The sequence below is a fragment of the Camellia sinensis genome, chromosome 6, assembly GCF_055761805.1.
Source record: "Camellia sinensis isolate YWXY chromosome 6, ASM5576180v1, whole genome shotgun sequence".
NCBI lineage: Eukaryota > Viridiplantae > Streptophyta > Magnoliopsida > Ericales > Theaceae > Camellia > Camellia sinensis.
In genome coordinates, this window is record NC_138966.1 from 143,961,294 (window position 1) to 143,981,591 (window position 20,298).

Below are 20,298 nucleotides of genomic sequence, written 5' to 3' on the forward strand. Positions count from 1 at the left end.
TACTTTATTCCATGTGCGGTCTATCCTCTTGAAATTTAAAAATGAGTATATAATCTCTTTATGTCTGCCACGTATTTTACATTTTTTTTTAGTTGAACAGAATGTTTAATGGTGTATTTTAGTCCATATAATCGCGTAAGGGCTATGTGATTATTGCCAAATGGCTCAAACCACACTAATAAAGTGAAATTTGCTCAAAAATAAATTAAGATTGATTATTTTATAGTTGCCAAAGTTCACAAGTTTATATTATTTTGATTCTTAATGTTTAAATTTTGTTGATTTAATTCTTAATAATGTGTAAAAAGTGTTTGGATTTGAATCACAACCTAACTCCATCCATATTTGTCATTAAATCCAAGAAGAAGGGGTGTATATGCAATTAAGAAATTATATTTGACTTCACAAAATATGAAATCTGTATCATTTTTGTTTAATTATATCGATTTCAGCCCAATATATAAAAATTGTCTCAATTTATTCCAACTTAATTCTGTCCCAATTTATTCCAACTTAATTCTATCTCTCTATCTGACCAATAATAAACCATGAAAAATATAAATACACATAATAATTATAAATAATAAAAAATTAGTTAACATCTATTGGTAAGATGTTTTGATATTTTGGTAATTTTACAATATCAATTATTCAATTGAAAAATACTTGGGAGCACTAATTAGTGCTCCCACTAATTAGGTGGCAGTGGGTCCCGCCATTAATGATGTGATGTTTTGGTCTTGGAGTTGTATTTTTTTTTTTTTTTTTTTACTTTTTTAATGTATTAGTGCTATTAGTGGTGATGTTTTTAGTGGGATGAATCATTGTTGTATTCAATTCCACACTACTTTGTATTTGGTGTTTCCATTTGTGTGTGTGTGTGTTTTTTTTTTCTTTGGACAAATTTTGATGGTAGGCTCTATATTTTAGTCTTTTTGTCATTTTTGTCCCTATAATTTCAATTAACTTGATTTTAACCTTGAATTTATGACTTTGTTTTAATTTGATTTTTTTTAATCGGCAAAAGCCAATAATTAGTTACTAGATTAGCACTTTGAGGAGTTAAAACTCACACCCATACACTTTTATCTTGCCCTTCCATTCCATTCTTAAGAATGGAACCTAAGACCTCCCCTTACGAGAGACTTGGCAGTCAAAAAGCTAGCCAACTAGGCTAAAGCCCCTTGATTTTAATTTGATTTAATTGATTACAACTCTTAATATTTTTTATAAAAAGTACGTATATAAATGGCATATATTATATTTTTAACAATAAAAAATTATAAACTTACTCAACTAATGAGTTTACCTCAAACAATTCAGCTATTATTTTTTTTCAAAAACGCTAACGAGATTATCAATTGGATCAAATTGACACAAAAATTAAAATTAAGAATTAAAATTGAATCAATTGAAAGACCAAAATAATACACAAGGCAAAATATAAGGATAATTTGCCCCTTTTTTATTTTAATTTTATCAAAATCGGAGTCAACAAGGGGTCTTGCTGTAATAAAATGAAAATACGTGGGCACTTAAGAAGGCCTCATCTGCTAAAATACTCAATACTCTACTCTCATCTCATCAGACTGCCCAAAAATGTCAGAGTTTCAGCTGATCAAAGCCCTTAATTTTCTGCTTCTGCTTCTACTCCTTCTCATAGATTCTGCATATTCCGAAATTATCTTCGAAGAGAGATTCGATGGTAATAATCTCTAACCTCTTTCAACACACAGTCTTATAGTTCCTTTCTAATATTCAAAATTTTGTGATTCAAAGCAAAAAAAAAAAAAAAAAAAAAAACTTCTTTTATTTCCAATTTCAACTGTTTGGTTGCCGGGAAAATAAAGAAGAGGAAAAAGTGGGAGTAGGCAGCGACTGTATGTGTTTCTTTTAATCTAAGAAAGTTTACGGTTCAAAAATCTGATTTATTTGTTTGCCCTTTCTCACCTACCAAACTGAGCTTCAATTTATACTAATTTGACTATCTACATTTCATAACTTATTGGGTTTCACCATTTCCTATTTTCTTGGTGACATTCATCTATTGGTGATCAAATGAAAAGAATTGTTAATCAAACCTTCTCTCCCTAAAATTCAGTCTCTCACTATATTTGTGGGTGTATATGTATACATATTTCTGCATTTATATATCTGTATTGGAAGTATTTGTGTTAGTGTTTGGTTGATATGAAATGGGTTTCTTATTAATTTTTTTTCTTTTTTTCCTGTGAAAAAAATAAAAAGATGGATGGCAGAGTCGTTGGGTCCTATCGGATTGGAAGAGGATTGAAGGAAAAGCGGGTACCTTTAAGCACACTGCGGGAAAGTGGGCTGCTGATCCTGATGATAAAGGTAATCTTTTCACATATTTGGTTGTGAACTATGATTGATTTTCTCATAGAAAAAAAAAATCACTTGATGGGTGCTTATATTCATGTAGTTATTAGTGCAATTTGATTAATTGCTAAAACTTGATTTGTGTGAAATTATCTGTTTTGATGATTGTTGCTATATTCATATTTTAGTTCAATTTGAATATTACGCAAACTCATAGTGTTTGTCTGATTATATCATTCTATGAGTATTTGTGTGTTTTCTTGCTACTCGTTCCATGTGTTGCTTGCTGCCCATTCCACGTGTTGTTTGGAATGTTGGATGCAATAAGTTGCTAATGCTAACTCATAACCTTTACTGTAAAATTAGAGTGACGTGGATTTAACCATAAATTTAATTATGATTCAATACGATTTTCAACCAAAATGATTTGATTTGCATAGTTGAATCTTAAATTGAGTGCATTGTACTACTAAATTCTGATTCACTATGATTCGGTATGATTCAAGGCGATTTAGTTTTGTTTGCATAATGCATGAAATTGCATTGTTTTCACAAAATGGTTTTTTTTTTATATGTTAAATTCAATTATATTGATATACGTGATTTTATATGTATGTAAATATACAATTTAGTTCTAAATGTGTACTTTCTCTTATATTCTCTTTGTTGTGTTTTTGGGTTGCATGCAACTCTGAGGTGGTAATAAAACCTAGAGCCTTTACATAACTGTTGTGTATTTAGTTGAGTAGCATGCTAAACGACTACAGTGGTTACACATACTATCTCGAAACCTTTTAGGTATTCAGACGTACAATGATGCCAAGCATTACGCCATATCTGCAAAGATACCAGAGTATAGCAACAAGGACAGAACTCTTGTGTTCCAGTATTCTATAAAGTTTGAACAGGATATTGAATGTGGTGGTGGTTACATTAAGCTTCTTTCTGGTTATGTCAATCAGAAGAAATTTGGTGGTGATACTCCCTACAGGTATGTCATTACCTTATTTTTCATATAGTTTTTCTTGTGGAGCTTTTGATGGTCACACTTCATCCCTTTAGAATCTGTCTGTCTTAGGGTCAAACTCTCATGTATAAGTACCTATATTTTCTGTCCTCTTGTGTTCTCTATTTTTTTATTTTTATGAATTTCTATATGTGTCTCATATTAATAAACAAAACGATATTATGTGTTATTTTTTCATCTTTAAGATGATCACTGTAGGATAATTTCATGAACATAGCAATATTTGCTAAAAGTGGCTTTTCTTACCCAGTTCTCAAAACCTTACTTTTGGTAGCTGATGTATCATGTTTTTCTTAAAACTGTAATACCATTATTTCTCATGTTATTGGTGGGTTGCTAGGGACTAAGAGTTGACTTTTGGTACCAAGAAGCATATCCTTTGTAGTAACCTCTACATGTATTGTAAAGGCTATTTTATACAAGCTGTGAAACATGGACCAAACATGTATTATATAGCCTTGGTTCGTGTCTTGCCATAAATGACATTGTGTTGCACAAAGAATTTTTGCTTGTTTGATTTTTAAATTTTTTCCCCTGACTTGTAATTTCAATTCAATAGTATAAAAGATAGCTTCTCTCACTGCTCCTTTTCCGTTTTTCAGTCTAATGTTTGGACCAGATATATGTAGCACGCAAAAGAAGAAGCTCCATGCTATAGTTTCATATCAGGGCCAAAATTATCCCATCAAAAAAGAAATACAATGTGAAACAGACAAGTTAACTCATTTCTACACATTTATCTTGAGGCCAGATGCAAGTTACAGCATCTTGGTCGATAACCGAGAGAGAGAAACTGGAAGCTTGTACACAGACTGGGATATCCTTCCTCCACCGAAAATCAAAGATGTCAATGCAAAAAAGGTTTCACCTCATTACTGGAATATCTGGAGCATTTATATGTCCAATTGTCCTAGATCATGGAAATTTATTTGTTGATGATTACGTGTCCAAATTGTGTTATGTATTTTGTTTCGTTTTAACTGAAACTCTCAATGTATCCAATTTTTTTTGTCTTTCTTTCCACCAAAAGGATATTTTGACTTTTCTTCTCTTGCAGCCAGCAGACTGGGATGATAGAGAGTATATTTTTGATCCTAATGATGTCAAACCAGAGGTATTGTACTCTATATAGTGATAAAGTTTGCTTATTTATCCAAAAAAAAAAAATCTGAAAGAAGTTCCACAATTTTTATGTTTGGACTTTGATGTGTAGGGATATGATTCAATACCAGCTGAGATCCCTGATCCAAAGGCTAAAAAGGTTTGTTGATCGCTCAAGTTTTGCTTTCTGCAGATGCCCCTCTCTCTCTCTCTCTCTCCAGCAATTGGATGATTCCTCCTCTTTTGGAGTTCAGCAAAAATACTGGAGTCACCAAAAAGATTCCATCTTTTTTATTCATGTTACACCAACAAATATTACTTGTCTCACACTGGAGTCACCAAAAAGTTTGTACCCCTTTTTCTGTTTATTTTGTTGATAGGATGATCCATGTAACAAGAACTGCTATAGTTTTTTTTTCCTGCATATGATGAGTACAGGATTTTATTGATAAGTAATCAAACTAGGGTAATTATTTTTTTAAAGTGCAATGACATCCTGCTGCTTTTTTTTCTAGCCCGCTGATTGGGATGAAGAAGATGATGGGATCTGGAGAGCAAAAAAAGTCCCAAATCCAGCATATAAAGGACCATGGAAGCGCAAGGTGCTTAAATGCTACTAATGTAAAGGTGGATGATATTTTTTACCCCATTTTGTTGCAGTTTCTAATTTTAGATTTGTGGTGCTTCAGAAAATCAAGAACCCCAACTATAAGGGCAAGTGGAAAACCCCATGGATTGATAACCCAGGTACAGTCCTGTTCTGAAGAAATTTAACTGGTAACATGGGCAGTGCTAGATGTGTCATTGGTCAATAGTAGAGAAAGTTTTCATGGTTAATGTACAGCCCTGTGTGTCTGAAAACTGTAGATAGTAATGTCATAAAGTAACTTCATTGATCAATGGTAGAGAAAGTTTTCAGAAGATGCTGTTAATTTAGATTCTAAAATGACTAAGATAGTGGCAATAGCATTGCATGGTTTTTATGGGTTAGGTTTGCACTTTTGAAAATTTCTGTGAATTTGTTAATTTTTTAAGTTATGCTTATCACTAATTGTTTGGGAATGTAAGCTAATGAGGTGGAAATTAAAAATAAAAGGTATGTCGAAGCAACCCGGTTATCAATGGATCATTATCTTTCAAAGGAAATTAGACTTAAGACCGGACTAATGATTTACTGACATAGGGAACAAAAAGAATCGGGAGGAGAGAAATGGGAACCAATCCCAAATCAATATCCCAAGCTAATGCAGTGTCTCATTACTGTTTAGTGAAGGATTTTTGCTATTAATCATATTAGTTCTATTATTTCATATTTGAAATGTTTGCTTCAAAGACCATGACAACTGGATCTCTGGGTTTAATTACAATACTTGTTTGTTCCCTGCAGAGTTTGAAGATGATCCTGACCTTTATGTGTTGAAGCCAATAAAATATGTAGGCATTGAAGTTTGGCAAGTAAGATTCTTGACTCTCTATTATTAAAGTATTGTTATTTCTTCGAATTGGGTCTATGATCTTGCACTTTCTGATTCAAGCTGAGTCAGTGAACCTCTGTTGTTATGAAGTGAAAAGGTTGCAATGCTTTATTGTCAGTTTCAGGACTTCGGCCAATTTTATTGATTTTTTTTTTTTTTTGAAAAAGTTGTTCGTGCCATTGGTCTGAAACCCAATTTTCTTTTTTCCCAAAACGGAAGAAGAAAATGTTGACCCTATTTGTTTTGAACTTTTCTAATCTGGTTTTTAGCAAATTGTGGGCCCTTTAAGAGTTGCTACCAACTATAATTAGTTCATTTTCGCTGTAAATTTTTTAGCTTTGCCTGGAATTATTGGAGCTCTTTTATTGCATTGCAGGTAAAGGCTGGTTCAGTGTACGACAACATCCTTATTTGTGATGACCCAGACTATGCACGAGCAGTTGTGGAAGACATATGGGCTAAGAATAAGGAGGTGAGAATCACTCAAATATTTTATTTACAAGTTTTTATCATGTGAATTGCTCTTTATAGTTGATTTGATAGTTATATTATCTAATTTGCAAGTTTTTATCTTTATGAAATTTCAGATCGAAAAGGATGCCTTTGAGGAGGCAGAGAAAGCAAGAAGAGCTAAGGAAGAGGAGGTGATTGACAAGGAATTAAATTATTAATTGAGTTTTGTGGCTTGACCTAGTGTTTCTTCTGAATATTCTCCTACTAACTAAAACAATGATGTGTGTAGGATGGCAAAAAAGCAAAAGAAAATGGTGACAAGAAGAGAGATAGGGGGCGCCATAGAAGGGTATTAACCTATAAATTCTATCCTTTCTATAAATCTTAATCTCCACCTGTCTTCTCTATTTTGTTAGAGATTAGAATAATCACGTCAATTTAAATATAAAACAAATAATGTTATGCTCTTTCATCTTTTAATGAAGTTAAGCATAAGTGATAATTTGAAGTTATATATTAGGTTTATTGGCTTTGTCATCGCGCCAATATAGAACTTTGTTTTGATGTATTTAGCACTTACGCAATCGAATTTGTATTGATAGAAGATATTATTAAATAACTAGTGCATGCACGCCACCACCCCAATATTGTTTAACATTTGGAACTTCCCATTTCCAAAGGCTACATTTGGTAACAGGAATGGTTGTTGGAATGTGATGACCATTCCGTGCTCCATTCCATGTTGGTTCCAAAAAAAGGTCAGATTGTTCATTCCAATAGAATGGCTATTCCCTCGAAGATGGGATTAACAATTCCTTAGCTACCGTAAAGGAATAGTCGTTCCATTTTCACGAAAGAAACCAAGAGTATATAATTGTTTGTTTAGATTAGACATATAAATTACAATGAGGTTGATATAACATCTATAATGTACTGATGATATCATAACATTGTACTTATTAAAAAAGAGAAACACAAATACTCAAAATTTCATTCCATTCCAGTGAACCAAACGTGGCATAAGTTTATAATAGCATACATATAGCAAGAATGAGTTGTTTCTAATGATTAGTGCATCCAAAAGAACATAAGAAACCCAAAATTTGGAGGGATGTTTTTTTCGTTTGGGTGCTGGGGTGGCTGTTTGGTTTGTTATCCTGGTGAGTAATGTCTTTTTGGATCCCAGGCAGACTCAAATTCATGAACATGATGTTACCACCAACAAGCCTTACCAGTATGCTAGCTGGTATTTTTATATTGAAATAATTTTCTTTGAATGAGGTCAAAACACACAGAAAATTTTCCAAATCTTTACTATTCGACCTAATTCTTGTAATGTCATTTAATGATGATTAATTTCTAGTAAGTGCTATTCTTATTTATGGAAATCTAACTCAAGAGACCTTCCTCTGCAGCATGATCCCCATGACTACTTGGATGACTACCATGTAAGCATGAACTCTCTCTCTCACTCTCTCTCCATTTATATATTTTTTAATGTCCAACAAGGGCTGTTGTTTGCTCAAGGAAAAAAGACACAAAGAAAGAAAGAAAGAAATAATAATAACAGAAACAAGAGGGGGAAAATTTCTGGGTAAAATTTATCTAGAAAAATACCCCGAAAAAGCATTGGATGGTTGAGATTCATTTCAAGTGTGAATCCCACTATATGATAATTAAATCTAAGCCACACATCAAGTTTCTGGGTAAATTTCTGGTAAACTATTCTGGGTTCTTAGACTTTCTGGGGGAAAAAATGAACTGTTCCATAACCATAATTTATTTTCCGGACTCTACATATATCTAAGCTAATTTTAAGCTTCCCTTTACTCTCTGTGTTCTTCAGGATGAACTATGAGAGCTGTCTGAAGGCAGCTAATTTCAGTTTTGAGCTCCATCTAAGAGAAAAGGTGAACTGTTCTACAAGGCTAAATCAGCATTGCTTCGCCATGTATGTTTGTTCATTCCCAGTTGTTGTATAACAGTTACGATATTTGTAACATTAAAATTGCATACTGTGGGAACCTGTTAATTGATCCCTTGGGGCTTCATATGAGCCCTATTTTTCGCTTTTGTCAAAAATCTGTTTGTAATCTGGAAGGTATGGCAATCTACCTTGTTATTGGAGTTTGGAGTTGGATAGGAATTACATTCGAGAATTTAAACTTCGCTTTCAATTGTGTTTACAAGTGATGTTGCTTACTAATTTTGTTTCTGTGCCTAAAATGTCCTACTGCATAACTTCTTGACTGATCTTTACAAGGGAATTGCCATAGATGTCTTTGTGCAACATTTTTATGTTTTTCTATATTTGGCCAGATAAACAGTAACATCACTACTAAGATTTTCACCCAGAGAGGAGGGTATTTTCTATGCTCCTCCAAACTTGTTATAAGTTGGAGAAAATGGGCATGATCAAATCTACTTCCCTCTTTCAGCGGCCCAGTGGTCGGTTTGGGACACCCTCTTTCCCCCTTTTCTCTTACACTGTATTTGGTTGGGGAATTTGAGGAGGAATTTGGAGAGGAAAAGGGAAAAAGTGTGTGAAACTAGGTGAAATATAGGTATGTTTTATTCACATTTCACCTACCTTTTTCATTTCTCTTTCCAAATTCCTCCTCAAATCCCCTAACCAAACACACCATTAGTGAACTTATATAATTGTTTTTGGTTTTTGCTCAGCAATTTATATAATGTTCTTAATCAGTTACCAGATATTGAATTTGAGTACTAAACTACTATGTAGGAATGTGTGAGACATCGACATTCTTGACCAAAAAGCCAGCTTCTGATTTTCTGATTAATTTTATTAGGCTTTTAATGTATGATGATTTTTGTGGAATGTATCATAGAATCAGTAAATCATGTCCTAATCGTGAGGTAGCCGTTGAAATAAGTTTGAATAGGAAAGTAATTCTTAATTATCTATTTCAACATGAATAACATTCTAAACTAAATAGGAATTTGATTTTTTCACATCTCCACGAGAATCTCACATTTCAATAAGATTATTAATCAACCGTCGGGGGTGATGGCCTGATGGTAAGTTGACTCTTCACATTGTAGGAGGTTATGAAATTGACACTTGGGAGTGCATTTGCGAATGCATTGTATTCCTGTTGTATAATAGCTTGGAACACCTGTTGTGGTAGGATAGCTAGCACCCACCAATGTCCTAGTAGGGGTCTCTTTTTATGAGTTGGGTTAAATCAAACTGGTAATCGGTTATTTCGGATCATGATGTTCCGAGGGAGCTCTTTTTTTTTTTTCCTTCAAAAAAAAATAAAAAATAAGATTATTAATCATTTAAGAGAAAAAATAATAATTGAAGCATAACATTTAAAATTGTATTATTTTCATATTAAAGATTTTTAACAAAATTAAGGCTTCATTTAGGAATAAATTATTTTAATAATTTTTTAATTTTTTATAAAAAAATATTTTAAAAAAATAATGTAATAATTTTTTAATTTTTTATTTAAAATATAATATTTCCAAACAAAGCCTAAATGTTGGCCATTCCTACCTTTATGCCACAATGGCAGCATTTTTAAAAAGAAAAATAAAATAAAATAACAAGAAGGAGTTTAGGGCTGAATCATAGAGTCTACTCTTTTCCGAGAGAGAGAGAGAGAGAGAATGTGATGAGTGACGGTGAATAAATTGTTTACCAAAAAAAAAAGACAGTGAGTAAACTGATAAGACCATCTCCAACGGTGAACTAAACCTGGCATCAAATTTAAAATTTAGTGAAAAAGTCATTTTTTTAAGTTCCAACGGTTTCACCAAATCGATATCAAATCCAGAATTCAGCAAAAATGGTACCAAACTGAGTGCAGGCGAAGCATTTCACCAAAGCACTGTTCCTAACCGTTGGGATGAGACGAACGGGTCGACCATCCGGTTGACCAACCGGTTAACCAACCGGTCGCCCCGGAGAAAGTTCAGACCGTTCACAAAAAGGTTCAAACCAGTCAAAAAAAAAAAAATTGCCTAGGTGGTCGACCACCCGGTCGACCACCAAAAGTTCAAAAAATTCAAAAAAAAAGGTTCAAACAGGTAAAATATATATATATATATATATATATATATATATATATTTTTTGCCGTTACCGGTTGCCCAGCGCAAATTTGATGAAACGGATTTGATGTTGAACCGTTGGAGCGCGAAGTATCAAATTAAGGAAATGACCCATTTTTGACTCAGATTTGATGAAACATTTGGTACACCGTTGGAGATGCTCTAAAGACTTCGTTTGGCAATTTGACTTGGGTTAGATTGAATTGGATTTGAAGTTATTTTAGTTAAAAAAAATAAAATAGATTTTTTAATTTAATAAGATAAAATATTACATTTAATATATAATCATTACATTAAAAGTCAAAAAGTTAAAAAATCTATCCCAAAAAATTTATTCTAAATTAAAATAGTAAAAAAGCCAACTCATTTCTCGAACGAACTCTAAAATGTACGAAAATAAACAGAAGAAAGAACCAAGGGGGAATTGTATATCAGTGACAATAACTTTTTTTGAAAAAAAATTAGGAGCTCTAATTGTGGAGCTCTAGAGAGTTCTAATGGTGTGTGGGTCTCACAATAATATGATGTTTATGTTTTGTGTGTTTTTTTTTTTTTTTTTCTTCTTTTTATTATCAAATCATTAAAACTCATTTTTTACACAAACGTTGACTTGCATTTCCACAGTTTTTCAAGCATTTCATATTTTTTTATAATTTTTTGCATCTTACTGTATTGTAATTTCCCCAAGAACAAATCGAGGTGCAGACTCTCGTCCAAGCCTGGCCTGAACTAATTTTGGGCCTATAACTGTTTGTTTTGGATAGTAGAAAAAAAAAAAAAAATTAACTTATTAGTTATTTTTTATGTACCAAAAAAAAAAAAAAAAAAGTTAAGAAGTGACTGTAAGAATTTTTACAATATATGGCTTAATGTGGCTTATGCACGATTATACTAGATTCATCTCATTAAGTAAGATACATGTATATCAATTAGATGGTGACTAATTATTGATGAATGCACCTATATATACAATGTATAGAAGACTAATGCACATTGAATGTGATGGATTCATTATGAATGAATCTTAGAGATGCACATTCAATGTGATAGATTCATTATAAATGAATCTTAGAGATGCATTATGTATCTATTATGAATATGTAAGATACATTAATCTTATCTAATGAATTCATTAATATAGAAGATGCATTATGTATCATGAATGTATAACATACATTAATCTATTTAATGAAATTCATTGAATGAATGGTTCTTTGATGAGAAGAATATTAGTATAAATAGTGTAAGGTCCCAAACCATACTCTCAATCAAAAACTTAAGTTGTCACCACAAGAAGGCTCCCATCGCCTAGAGAGAGAGAAGTGGTTTGAAGATCTTAGACAAGTCAAGAACTTAAAGATCAAGGTTTTCCATTCAAGATTTCTCTTTCTTGCAAGAGGATTTCATACTATCATGGATCAAGGTATGTATTTACTTAAATTGTATTGTAGAAATTCATATAGTTTTCATGTATAGAATTGAATCCTTAATGGTTTTTAGTTTATGTTCCGCAAAGTTTTCTATCAATTGGTATCAGAGCCATGGTTCTCAATTTTGATGCATGAAACGTGTAAGTATGAATTTCATTTTATAATGATGTTTGGTGTAACAAGTGCAAAACCTTGATTTACAATTGTCCAATTTTATTTTATTTTTGGCTAATCTTTTATTCTGTTGATATTAAAATAAAAATTAAAAATTATTGAACAAGTGGTAATTAAGATAATGTTTTATGCACTTATAATGTTTTGTTACACACCTTATGAGTTGAAACATTGTTGATCAGCCCAACGGAGGTTCAACACTATGTATGTTTGAACAATCGAGATGATTAGTATAATAAATAAAGCAATAAGTTTTTCTGCCCAACGGTGATAAACTTCTCACGTGCTTTAGTTAATAAAATAAAATAAGAGACATTGAGTTTTTCTACCCAACGGTGATAAACTCATTACGATCTTAATGATTGTTTTATTTTATTTTATGTTGTTTATTTTTATTAGTCATCTCATTTACTTTTATGAATTGTTAAAATATATTGTTATTCGGCCAAACGGAAGGATAACTTGATTTCGTATCTAACTAATTATGTTTTATAGTTAGATATATTTAACTTGTGGTGTTATTTTTATGAGATGTGAAAAATAGTTTTCTTGATTATATTATGTAATGGATATTATGTGTTTGCAGCATTGAATCCTACTTACATTAATAGTTTCTTGTCTGGTATTGAAGCTTTGAGTGGAACTAATTTTAAGAAATAGAAGGAACAAATTGGAATTATTTTGGGAATTATGGATTTAGACTATACATTAAGAGAGCCAGCTCCTACAAAGCCTAATGATACAAGTTATAAGGAACACATGGCTTTATATGAAAAATGGGAACGCTCTAATCGCTTAAGTCTAATGATAATGAAAGGCTCAATTACGCCTGCAATTCATGGAGCAATTCCTGTTTCTAAAAGTGCAACGAGCTATATGAAATCTATTGAAGAACAATTCATTGGAACTTCCAAATCCCTTGCTAGTACTCTCATGATTAAAATGATGACAATGAAATATGATGGTTTGAGTGGTGTTCGTGAACATATCTTAAAGATGAATGACATGGCCTCTCAATTAAAGGGAATGGATATGGAAATTTCTGAAGGTTTTCTTGTTCATTTCATTATGACTTCTCTTCCTGCACAATTTGGTCCTTTTAAGATCAATTATAATACGCAGAAGGATAAGTGGAAGATAAGCGAGTTAATTGCCATGTGTGTTCAAGAAGAAGAGAGGCTTAAAGCTGAAAAGCCTGATATGGCTCACCTTACCATTTTGGGTCCAACCAAAAAGATTTTCAAGAAAGGCAAAAGTAAGAAGAAGAAGAATACAAATGATGAAACTCACAAGGCTAATGAAGAAAATAAGATTCGATGTCATTTCTGTCAAAAGAAAGGTCACATAAGAAAGGATTGTCCAGGTTTTAAAAGTTGGTTGGACAAGAAAGGTAACACTCAATGCTTTGTGTCTTATGAATCCCTTTTGGTAGATGTTCCACCAAATAAGCACTGGATATGTTCAAACTCTATAAAGCTGAAGTTGAAAATCAACTTGGCAGACGAATTAAAAGTGTAAGATCTGATAGAGGTGGTGAATATTATGGTAGATTCACTGAGTCGGGTCAAAATCCAAGTGCTTTTGCTTTATTTTTGGCTGAGAATGGTATTGTTGCTAACTACACAATGCTTGGTACACCTGAGCAAAATGGTGTAGCTGAGCGACGAAACCGTACTCTTTTGGACATGATGAGAAGCATGATGAGTAACTCTTCTTTGCCAGATTACTTGTGGGGTGAAGCTTTAAAAACTGTTGTACATGTTCTTAATAGGGTTCCTAGTAAGGTTGTGCCTGTAACTCCTTATGAGTTGTGGGTTGGTAGGAAACCTAATTTGAATTATTTACATGTATGGGGTTGTCCTGCTGAAGCAAAAATTTTCAACCCACAAATAAAGAAATTAGACCCTAGAACTATAAGTTGTTATTTCATTGGATATCCTGAGAGATCAAAGGGTTTTAGATTCTATTGTCCTACTCATAGCACTAGAATTGTTGAAACTAGAAATGCCGTGTTCTTAGAGGATGAAAACATTAGTGGGAGTATGAATCTCAAAAATATTTCTTTGGAGGAAAATCGTGATTTTACTCCTTCCACGATTATCCAAGAAAATGTTGTACCTGAACCTATTGGTACACAAGAGATTTCTCATATTGAAAAAGAAGTTGTCCCAGTTGCAGAACAACCTTTACGCAGATCACAAAGAGAAAAGAAGCCAGCCATATCAGATGACTATGAGGTTTACCTATATGAGTGTGATATAGGCTTGAAGAACGATCCTGTTTCTTATGCCCAAGCCATGAAAAATGGAAATGCAACTCAATGGTTAAATGCCATGAAAGATGAGTTAAAATCCATGAAAGACAACAATGTCTGGGAACTTGTAGAATTGCCTAAGGGAGTCAAAACTGTTGGATGCAAATGGGTTTTTAAAACCAAGTGTGATCCTAAAGGCAATGTCGAACGATACAAGGCCAGATTAGTTGCTAAAGGATACACTCAAAAAGAAGGGATAGACTATAAGGAAACTTATTCTCCTGTTTCTAATAAAGATTCCTTGAGAATAGTCATGGCCTTAGTAGCTTATTATGATTTAGAGTTACATCAAATGGACGTTAAAACAGCCTTTTTGAATGGTGACTTGCATGAAGTGGTCTACATGGACCAACCTGAAGGTTTTCAGGATGAAAGCAAGGAAAATATGGTTTGTAGGCTTAAGAAGTCCATATATGGTCTAAAGCAGGCATCTCGACAATGGTATCTTAAATTTCATGAAGTTCTCACCAAATTTGATTTTAAGGATAATGTGGTTGATCAATGTGTCTACCTTAAAATCAGTGGGAGCAATATCTGCATTATAGTTTTGTATGTTGATGATATATTGCTTGCTAGCAATAATTTGGGAATGATACATGAGACAAAGAAATTCCTTACGAGAAATTTTGAAATGAAAGATCTTGGTGAAGCCTCTTTTGTCATTGGGATAGAAATTTACCGAGATAGGTCTCGTGGTATTTTAGAATTGTCCCAAAGAGCCTATATCGAAAAGGTTCTTAAAAGGTACAACATGCAGAATTGTTCAAGTAGTGTTGCCCCTATAGTTAAGGGTGATAAATTTAGTGAATTTTAGTGTCCCAAAAATAATTTAGAAAGGGAACAAATGAAAGAAATTCCTTATGCCTCTGTAATTGGGAGCATTATGCATGCTCAAGTTTGTACACGTCCTGACATAGCATTTGTAGTTGGTATGCTGGGTCGATACCAAAGCAATCCCGGACTTGATCATTGGAAAGCAGTTAAGAAAGTGTTGCGATATTTACAAGGCACTAAGGATTACATGCTAACTTATCAAAGAACAGACAGCCTTGAAGTGGTTGGTTATTCAGATGCTGATTTTGCTGGATGTAAAGACACTCGAAAGTCCACTTCTAGGTACATTTTTATGCTCGCTAATGGACCCATTTCATGGAAGAGTCATAAGCAGACTCTGACAGCTTCTTCCACTATGGAGGCAGAGTTCATAGCATGTTATGAAGCCACATGTCATGCAATATGGCTAAAGAATTTCATATCTGGATTACAACTTGTCGATTCAATTTCGAAGCCCTTACAGATTTACTGTGATAATGATACTGCTGTGTGGTTCTCCAATAATAACAAAACTTCAGGAGGATCAAAGCATATTGATATCAAGTATCTAGTTGTTAAAGAAAGGGTTCTGAATCAGAATGTTTCCATCTCTCATATTGGTACTACACTCATGTTAGCAGATCCTTTAACTAAAGGTCTCACACCTAAGCTCTTTCAAGAACATGTTGCGCGCATGTGCTTAATAGAAAGTTTATCATGTTTAGATTTGAAATGAGTGTATTATGTTATGTTATAATCATCTTCTGTTAATAATGATTATGTTTGTTGTTTTCATTCTTCATACTTGTGCACAATTTAGAAGAAGATGTAAACAACGGGACCGTTATAGATGAATTAGCATTAATCACCATTATGTTGCTAATGTCATCTCTGTGTTTTAAAATTCACTCATTCATGTTGATGGAAAATATTAACACTATAACCATTGTACAGTCTTGATCAATGTATAAATCACTGACTACAATGATTTGGTGCTAATAATTTCATTGAACAGAATCTAATGGTGATGGTGCAATCTTCAAGTGGGAGAACGTTGGCCATATTATGATAATCTAGTGACGTAATATAATCATGCAAGCTAAGTGTGAGATTGTAAGAATTTTTACAATATATGGCTTAATGTGGCTTATGCATAATTATACTAGATTCATCTCATTAAGTAAGATACATGTACATTAATTAGATGGTGACTAATTATTGATGAATGCACCTATATATACAATGTATAGAAGACTAATACACATTGAATGTGATGGATTCATTATGAATGAATCTTAGAGATGCACATTCAATGTGATGGATTCATTATAAATGAATCTTAGAGATGCATTATGTATCTATTATGAATATGTAAGATACATTAATCTTATCTAATGAATTCATTAATATAGAAGATGCATTATATATCATGAATGTATAAGATACATTAATCTATTTAATGAAGTTCATTGAATGAATGGTTCTTTGATGGGAAGAATATTAGTATAAATAGTGTAAGGTCCCAAACCATACTCTCAATCAAAAACTTAAGTTGTCACCACAAGAAGGCTCCCATCGCCTAGAGAAAGAGAAGTGGTTTGAAGATCTTAGACAAGTCAAAAACTTAATGATCAAGGTTTTCCATTCAAGATTTCTCTTTCTTGCAAGAGGATTTCATACTATCATGGATCAAGGTATGTATTTACTTAAGTTGTATTGTAGAAATTCATATAGTTTTCATGTATAGAATTGAATCCTTAATGGTTTTTAGTTTATGTTCCGCAAAGTTTTCTATCAGTGACATGATGTAAATAAATCAATATATTGACTTTTTCATATTATCAAGAGAGGCCAAAATGTCTCAAATTCTCCCCCATAGAGGAAAAAAAATTTCTCATATTCGTTCTTAAAATAACATTGCAATCTCAAATCGGCTCAACTAATCTTATTAAATAAGGAATATATTATAAAATTTGAAATTAATAATTTTGAAATAGAAAATGTTTGGAACCCCTATAAAGGAGTACCCCATAACCTCCACTGATGTATTGACTATTGATATAATTGAGTTTTTTTTTTTTTAAATTGTGTCTGGCTGTGATATAAATGGTTCATATCATTTTGAGGGTTGTGGGGGATGTGTTTTGTGGGGATCTCTATCATTACTGTTTTGAAATTGAATTGACACAAAATCTTTATATTCATTACACATTAAACATGTATATTTTCCACCTTTATTTTTAATAGAAAAATAAAAAGAAATAAATTTTATATGCATACTAATACATTGTTAGTACATTTTTGATTCAGTTCTGCTGGAGACCCCCAGCAGAACACGACCCCCAGCACCCCCACCTCTACGTGGGGGGCTGCCACTGGCTGAAACCAGAAACCAAAAAAAAAAAAAAACAATTTTCTTGGCCAATCAGGAGAGACCCCCGCACCCCCACTGGGGGTCTTAAACTTTATTCTTTTTGATTTGGACAAGATCGACAGAGGCCAATCAATCGACAAAATTAAAATTTCACTAACAATCAAAAGATCAAGCAAAGTAGTTGAGTTTTTTTTGTCTTGATCTAAATTCATTGACTTCTTTAGAATGTATTCACTCAGGGAAACAAACAAATACTAAAATTGTCTTAATAGAATTGTCCCTTATTACAAATAGAGCTGCAAATGAATCAAGCTGTTCATGAACAAGCTCGGCTCGGCTCGTTAAGGGCTCGACTCGGCTCGGCTTGTTTAGTAAACGAGCCGAGCTCGAGCTCGAGCTCGCATAAACTCGGCTCGTTTATCTTTATTTAAATTATATAATAAATATATTATTTATATATTAAATAATATTTTTTATTTAAATATTTATATTTAAATAATATAAATAATATTAAAAAAAATTATCAAGCCGAGCCGAACCAAGCTCGAGTTTTATTAAAATTAATGAGCCGAGCCGAGCTCGAGCCCAATTCCTTATCGAGCCGAGCTCAAGCTCAATAAACGAGCTCGATAAATAAACGAGCCAAGCTCGAGCTCAGCCAAACTCGAGCTCAGCAAAGGTCGACTCAACTCGATTCGTTTACCGTCCTAATTACAAACATTTGAATAAGAGCAAGAGCAAGAGCAAGAGCAAGAACAAAATACAATAAGTAAGAACAACTAATAACCTAAATTACAAATGAACTATTCCTAAAAAACTCAACTGCTAATGCTATTTGCTACTCCTAAATTTCAGAAGTGTTGTGAGTGTGATTGATGATCCTTTATGTCTTTGAATTCCTTTCTTTTGTTCCTTTCCACTGACGAGAACTACTGCTGTCACGTGTCCTTTCTTGAAACATACAAGTGCTCTCTTTACTACTTGGAGTAATTGTCCACTCACTTCAACTGTCTTCAATTGCCTCTTATTTTATCTGCATGCTTATTTTATCTAGTCACATGCCTTACAAATTTCCAACATCAAGACACATGTTAGTAATACATTTTATATGCATTCTAATACATTGTTAGTAAATTTTTGATTTGGACAAGATGGACAGAGGCCAATTAGCCGACAAAATTAAAATTCCATTAACAATCAAAACATCAAGCAAAATAGATGAGTTTCTTTTGTCTTGATCTAAATTCAATGACTTCTTTAGAATGTATTGACTCATGGAAGCAAAATACAATGCCTTCTTAATGAAATTGTCACTTATTACAAACATTTGAATAAGAACAATAACAAAATACAAGAAGTAAGAACAACTGCTAACCTAAATTACAAATAAACTATTCCCAAGAAACCTAACTGCTAATGCTATTTGCTACCTAAACTTCACTAATGCTGTGTTTGGTTTAGAGATTTTGGAAGGGATTTGGAAAGGGAAAGGGAAAATGTATGTGAAATTATGTGAAATGTAGGTATATTTTTTTTACATTTCACCTACCTTTTCTATTTTTCTTTCCAAATCCCTCCTCAAATCTCTCAACCAAACACAGTATGGCCCCGTTTGTTTGGGGTTATAGGAAAGGGATTGGGACTACTAATACCTTGGTATTACTAATACCTTGTTTATTTTGAGAGATGACCTTTGGATTACTAATACCTTGGTATTACTAATACCCTTGGAAGAGGGATTCATAGTGAGGAGGTAGAGATGGTATTAGAAAAATAGTGAGGGGATTAAAAAAAAAATTTATTATTTTTATTTTTTATATATTGGGAATTTTTTTTAAAATATTAATGTTTAATTTCTATATTTTTTTTATTTGTTTTATTATTTTATATAAAAATAATTTAACAATTTCTCACTATTAATTCCTCACTAACAATCCCCTCACTATTAATTCCTTCACTATCAATCTCTTTTATTCTATCTCTGAAAACAAATGGTAGCTGTAAGTATTGTGAGTGTGATTGATGATCCTTTATGCCTTCGAATTCCTTTCTTTTGTTCCTTTCTATTGACCAGAACTATTGTAGCCACGTGTCTTTCCTTGTTACACACAAGTGCTGTCTTTACTACTTGAAATAACTGTTCACTCACTTCAACTGCCTTCAATTACCTCTTATTTTATTACATACTTAGGTTAAGTTTGGCTATAAAGAAAAAAGTATATTTATTTTATCTTTTTATCTTTTTTGGATCACATTAATTAATATCTTCTCTCTACTTTTACTACACATAATACAAAAAAAATTAAAAAATACACTTATTTAATCTTCCTAAACTAAGCCTTATTTTATTTGGTCATATGCCTTAAAAAAAATTTTTGTATCAAGACACATGTTCACTTTTCAAACTTTCAACCTGAACCTCAACTAATAGCCTCGAGTCACATTAACACCTCTGTCGATAAATCATTTTTCATATTTTAATACCAATATACATATATATACTATGTAATTTATATTTATATAATATATAGTAATTATTGGCTTGAATAAACCAGATTATTTCGGAATGTATAAAAACATTCTCAAATCCAATCTATTTAAGAAACCAACCTAAAATATTTCAACTCATGGTGAACTAGTAATTAACAAAATAAGTAGTATTTAGTATTTTTTAAAAAATTTAAGACAATTTTTATTTTTCAAGTTCATGTAGAAG

At 32.5% G+C, this 20,298-nt stretch overlaps 1 protein-coding gene and 1 pseudogene across 1 annotated transcript; both read left to right on the forward strand.

The window, feature by feature from the left end:
* Nucleotides 1–1,469: 1,469 nt before the first annotated feature.
* LOC114310011 (calreticulin-3) lies at nucleotides 1,470–8,573 on the forward strand. The gene is made up of 14 exons (XM_028255895.2): nucleotides 1,470–1,705; nucleotides 2,248–2,355; nucleotides 3,139–3,331; nucleotides 3,970–4,228; nucleotides 4,425–4,481; nucleotides 4,581–4,628; nucleotides 4,984–5,070; nucleotides 5,158–5,215; nucleotides 5,856–5,923; nucleotides 6,320–6,415; nucleotides 6,531–6,587; nucleotides 6,686–6,745; nucleotides 7,812–7,844; nucleotides 8,243–8,573. Exons 1-14 carry the CDS (start codon nucleotides 1,600–1,602, stop codon nucleotides 8,252–8,254), a joined length of 1,242 nt encoding a protein of 413 aa, XP_028111696.2. The 5' UTR covers nucleotides 1,470–1,599; the 3' UTR covers nucleotides 8,255–8,573.
* Nucleotides 8,574–15,239: 6,666 nt separating this feature from the next.
* LOC145793664 (secreted RxLR effector protein 161 pseudogene) lies at nucleotides 15,240–16,285 on the forward strand (annotated as a pseudogene).
* The last annotated feature ends 4,013 nt before the right edge of the window (nucleotides 16,286–20,298 follow it).

Coding starts and splice junctions, on each gene's coding strand:
- LOC114310011 (XM_028255895.2), top strand. CDS start 1,600: ATGTCAGAGTTTCAGCTGATCAAAGCCCTTAATTTTCTGCTTCTGCTT. Junction 6,416..6,530: donor TATGGGCTAAGAATAAGGAG/GTGAGAATCACT, acceptor ATGAAATTTCAG/ATCGAAAAGGATGCCTTTGA. Junction 6,746..7,811: donor ATAGGGGGCGCCATAGAAGG/GTATTAACCTAT, acceptor CTTCCTCTGCAG/CATGATCCCCATGACTACTT.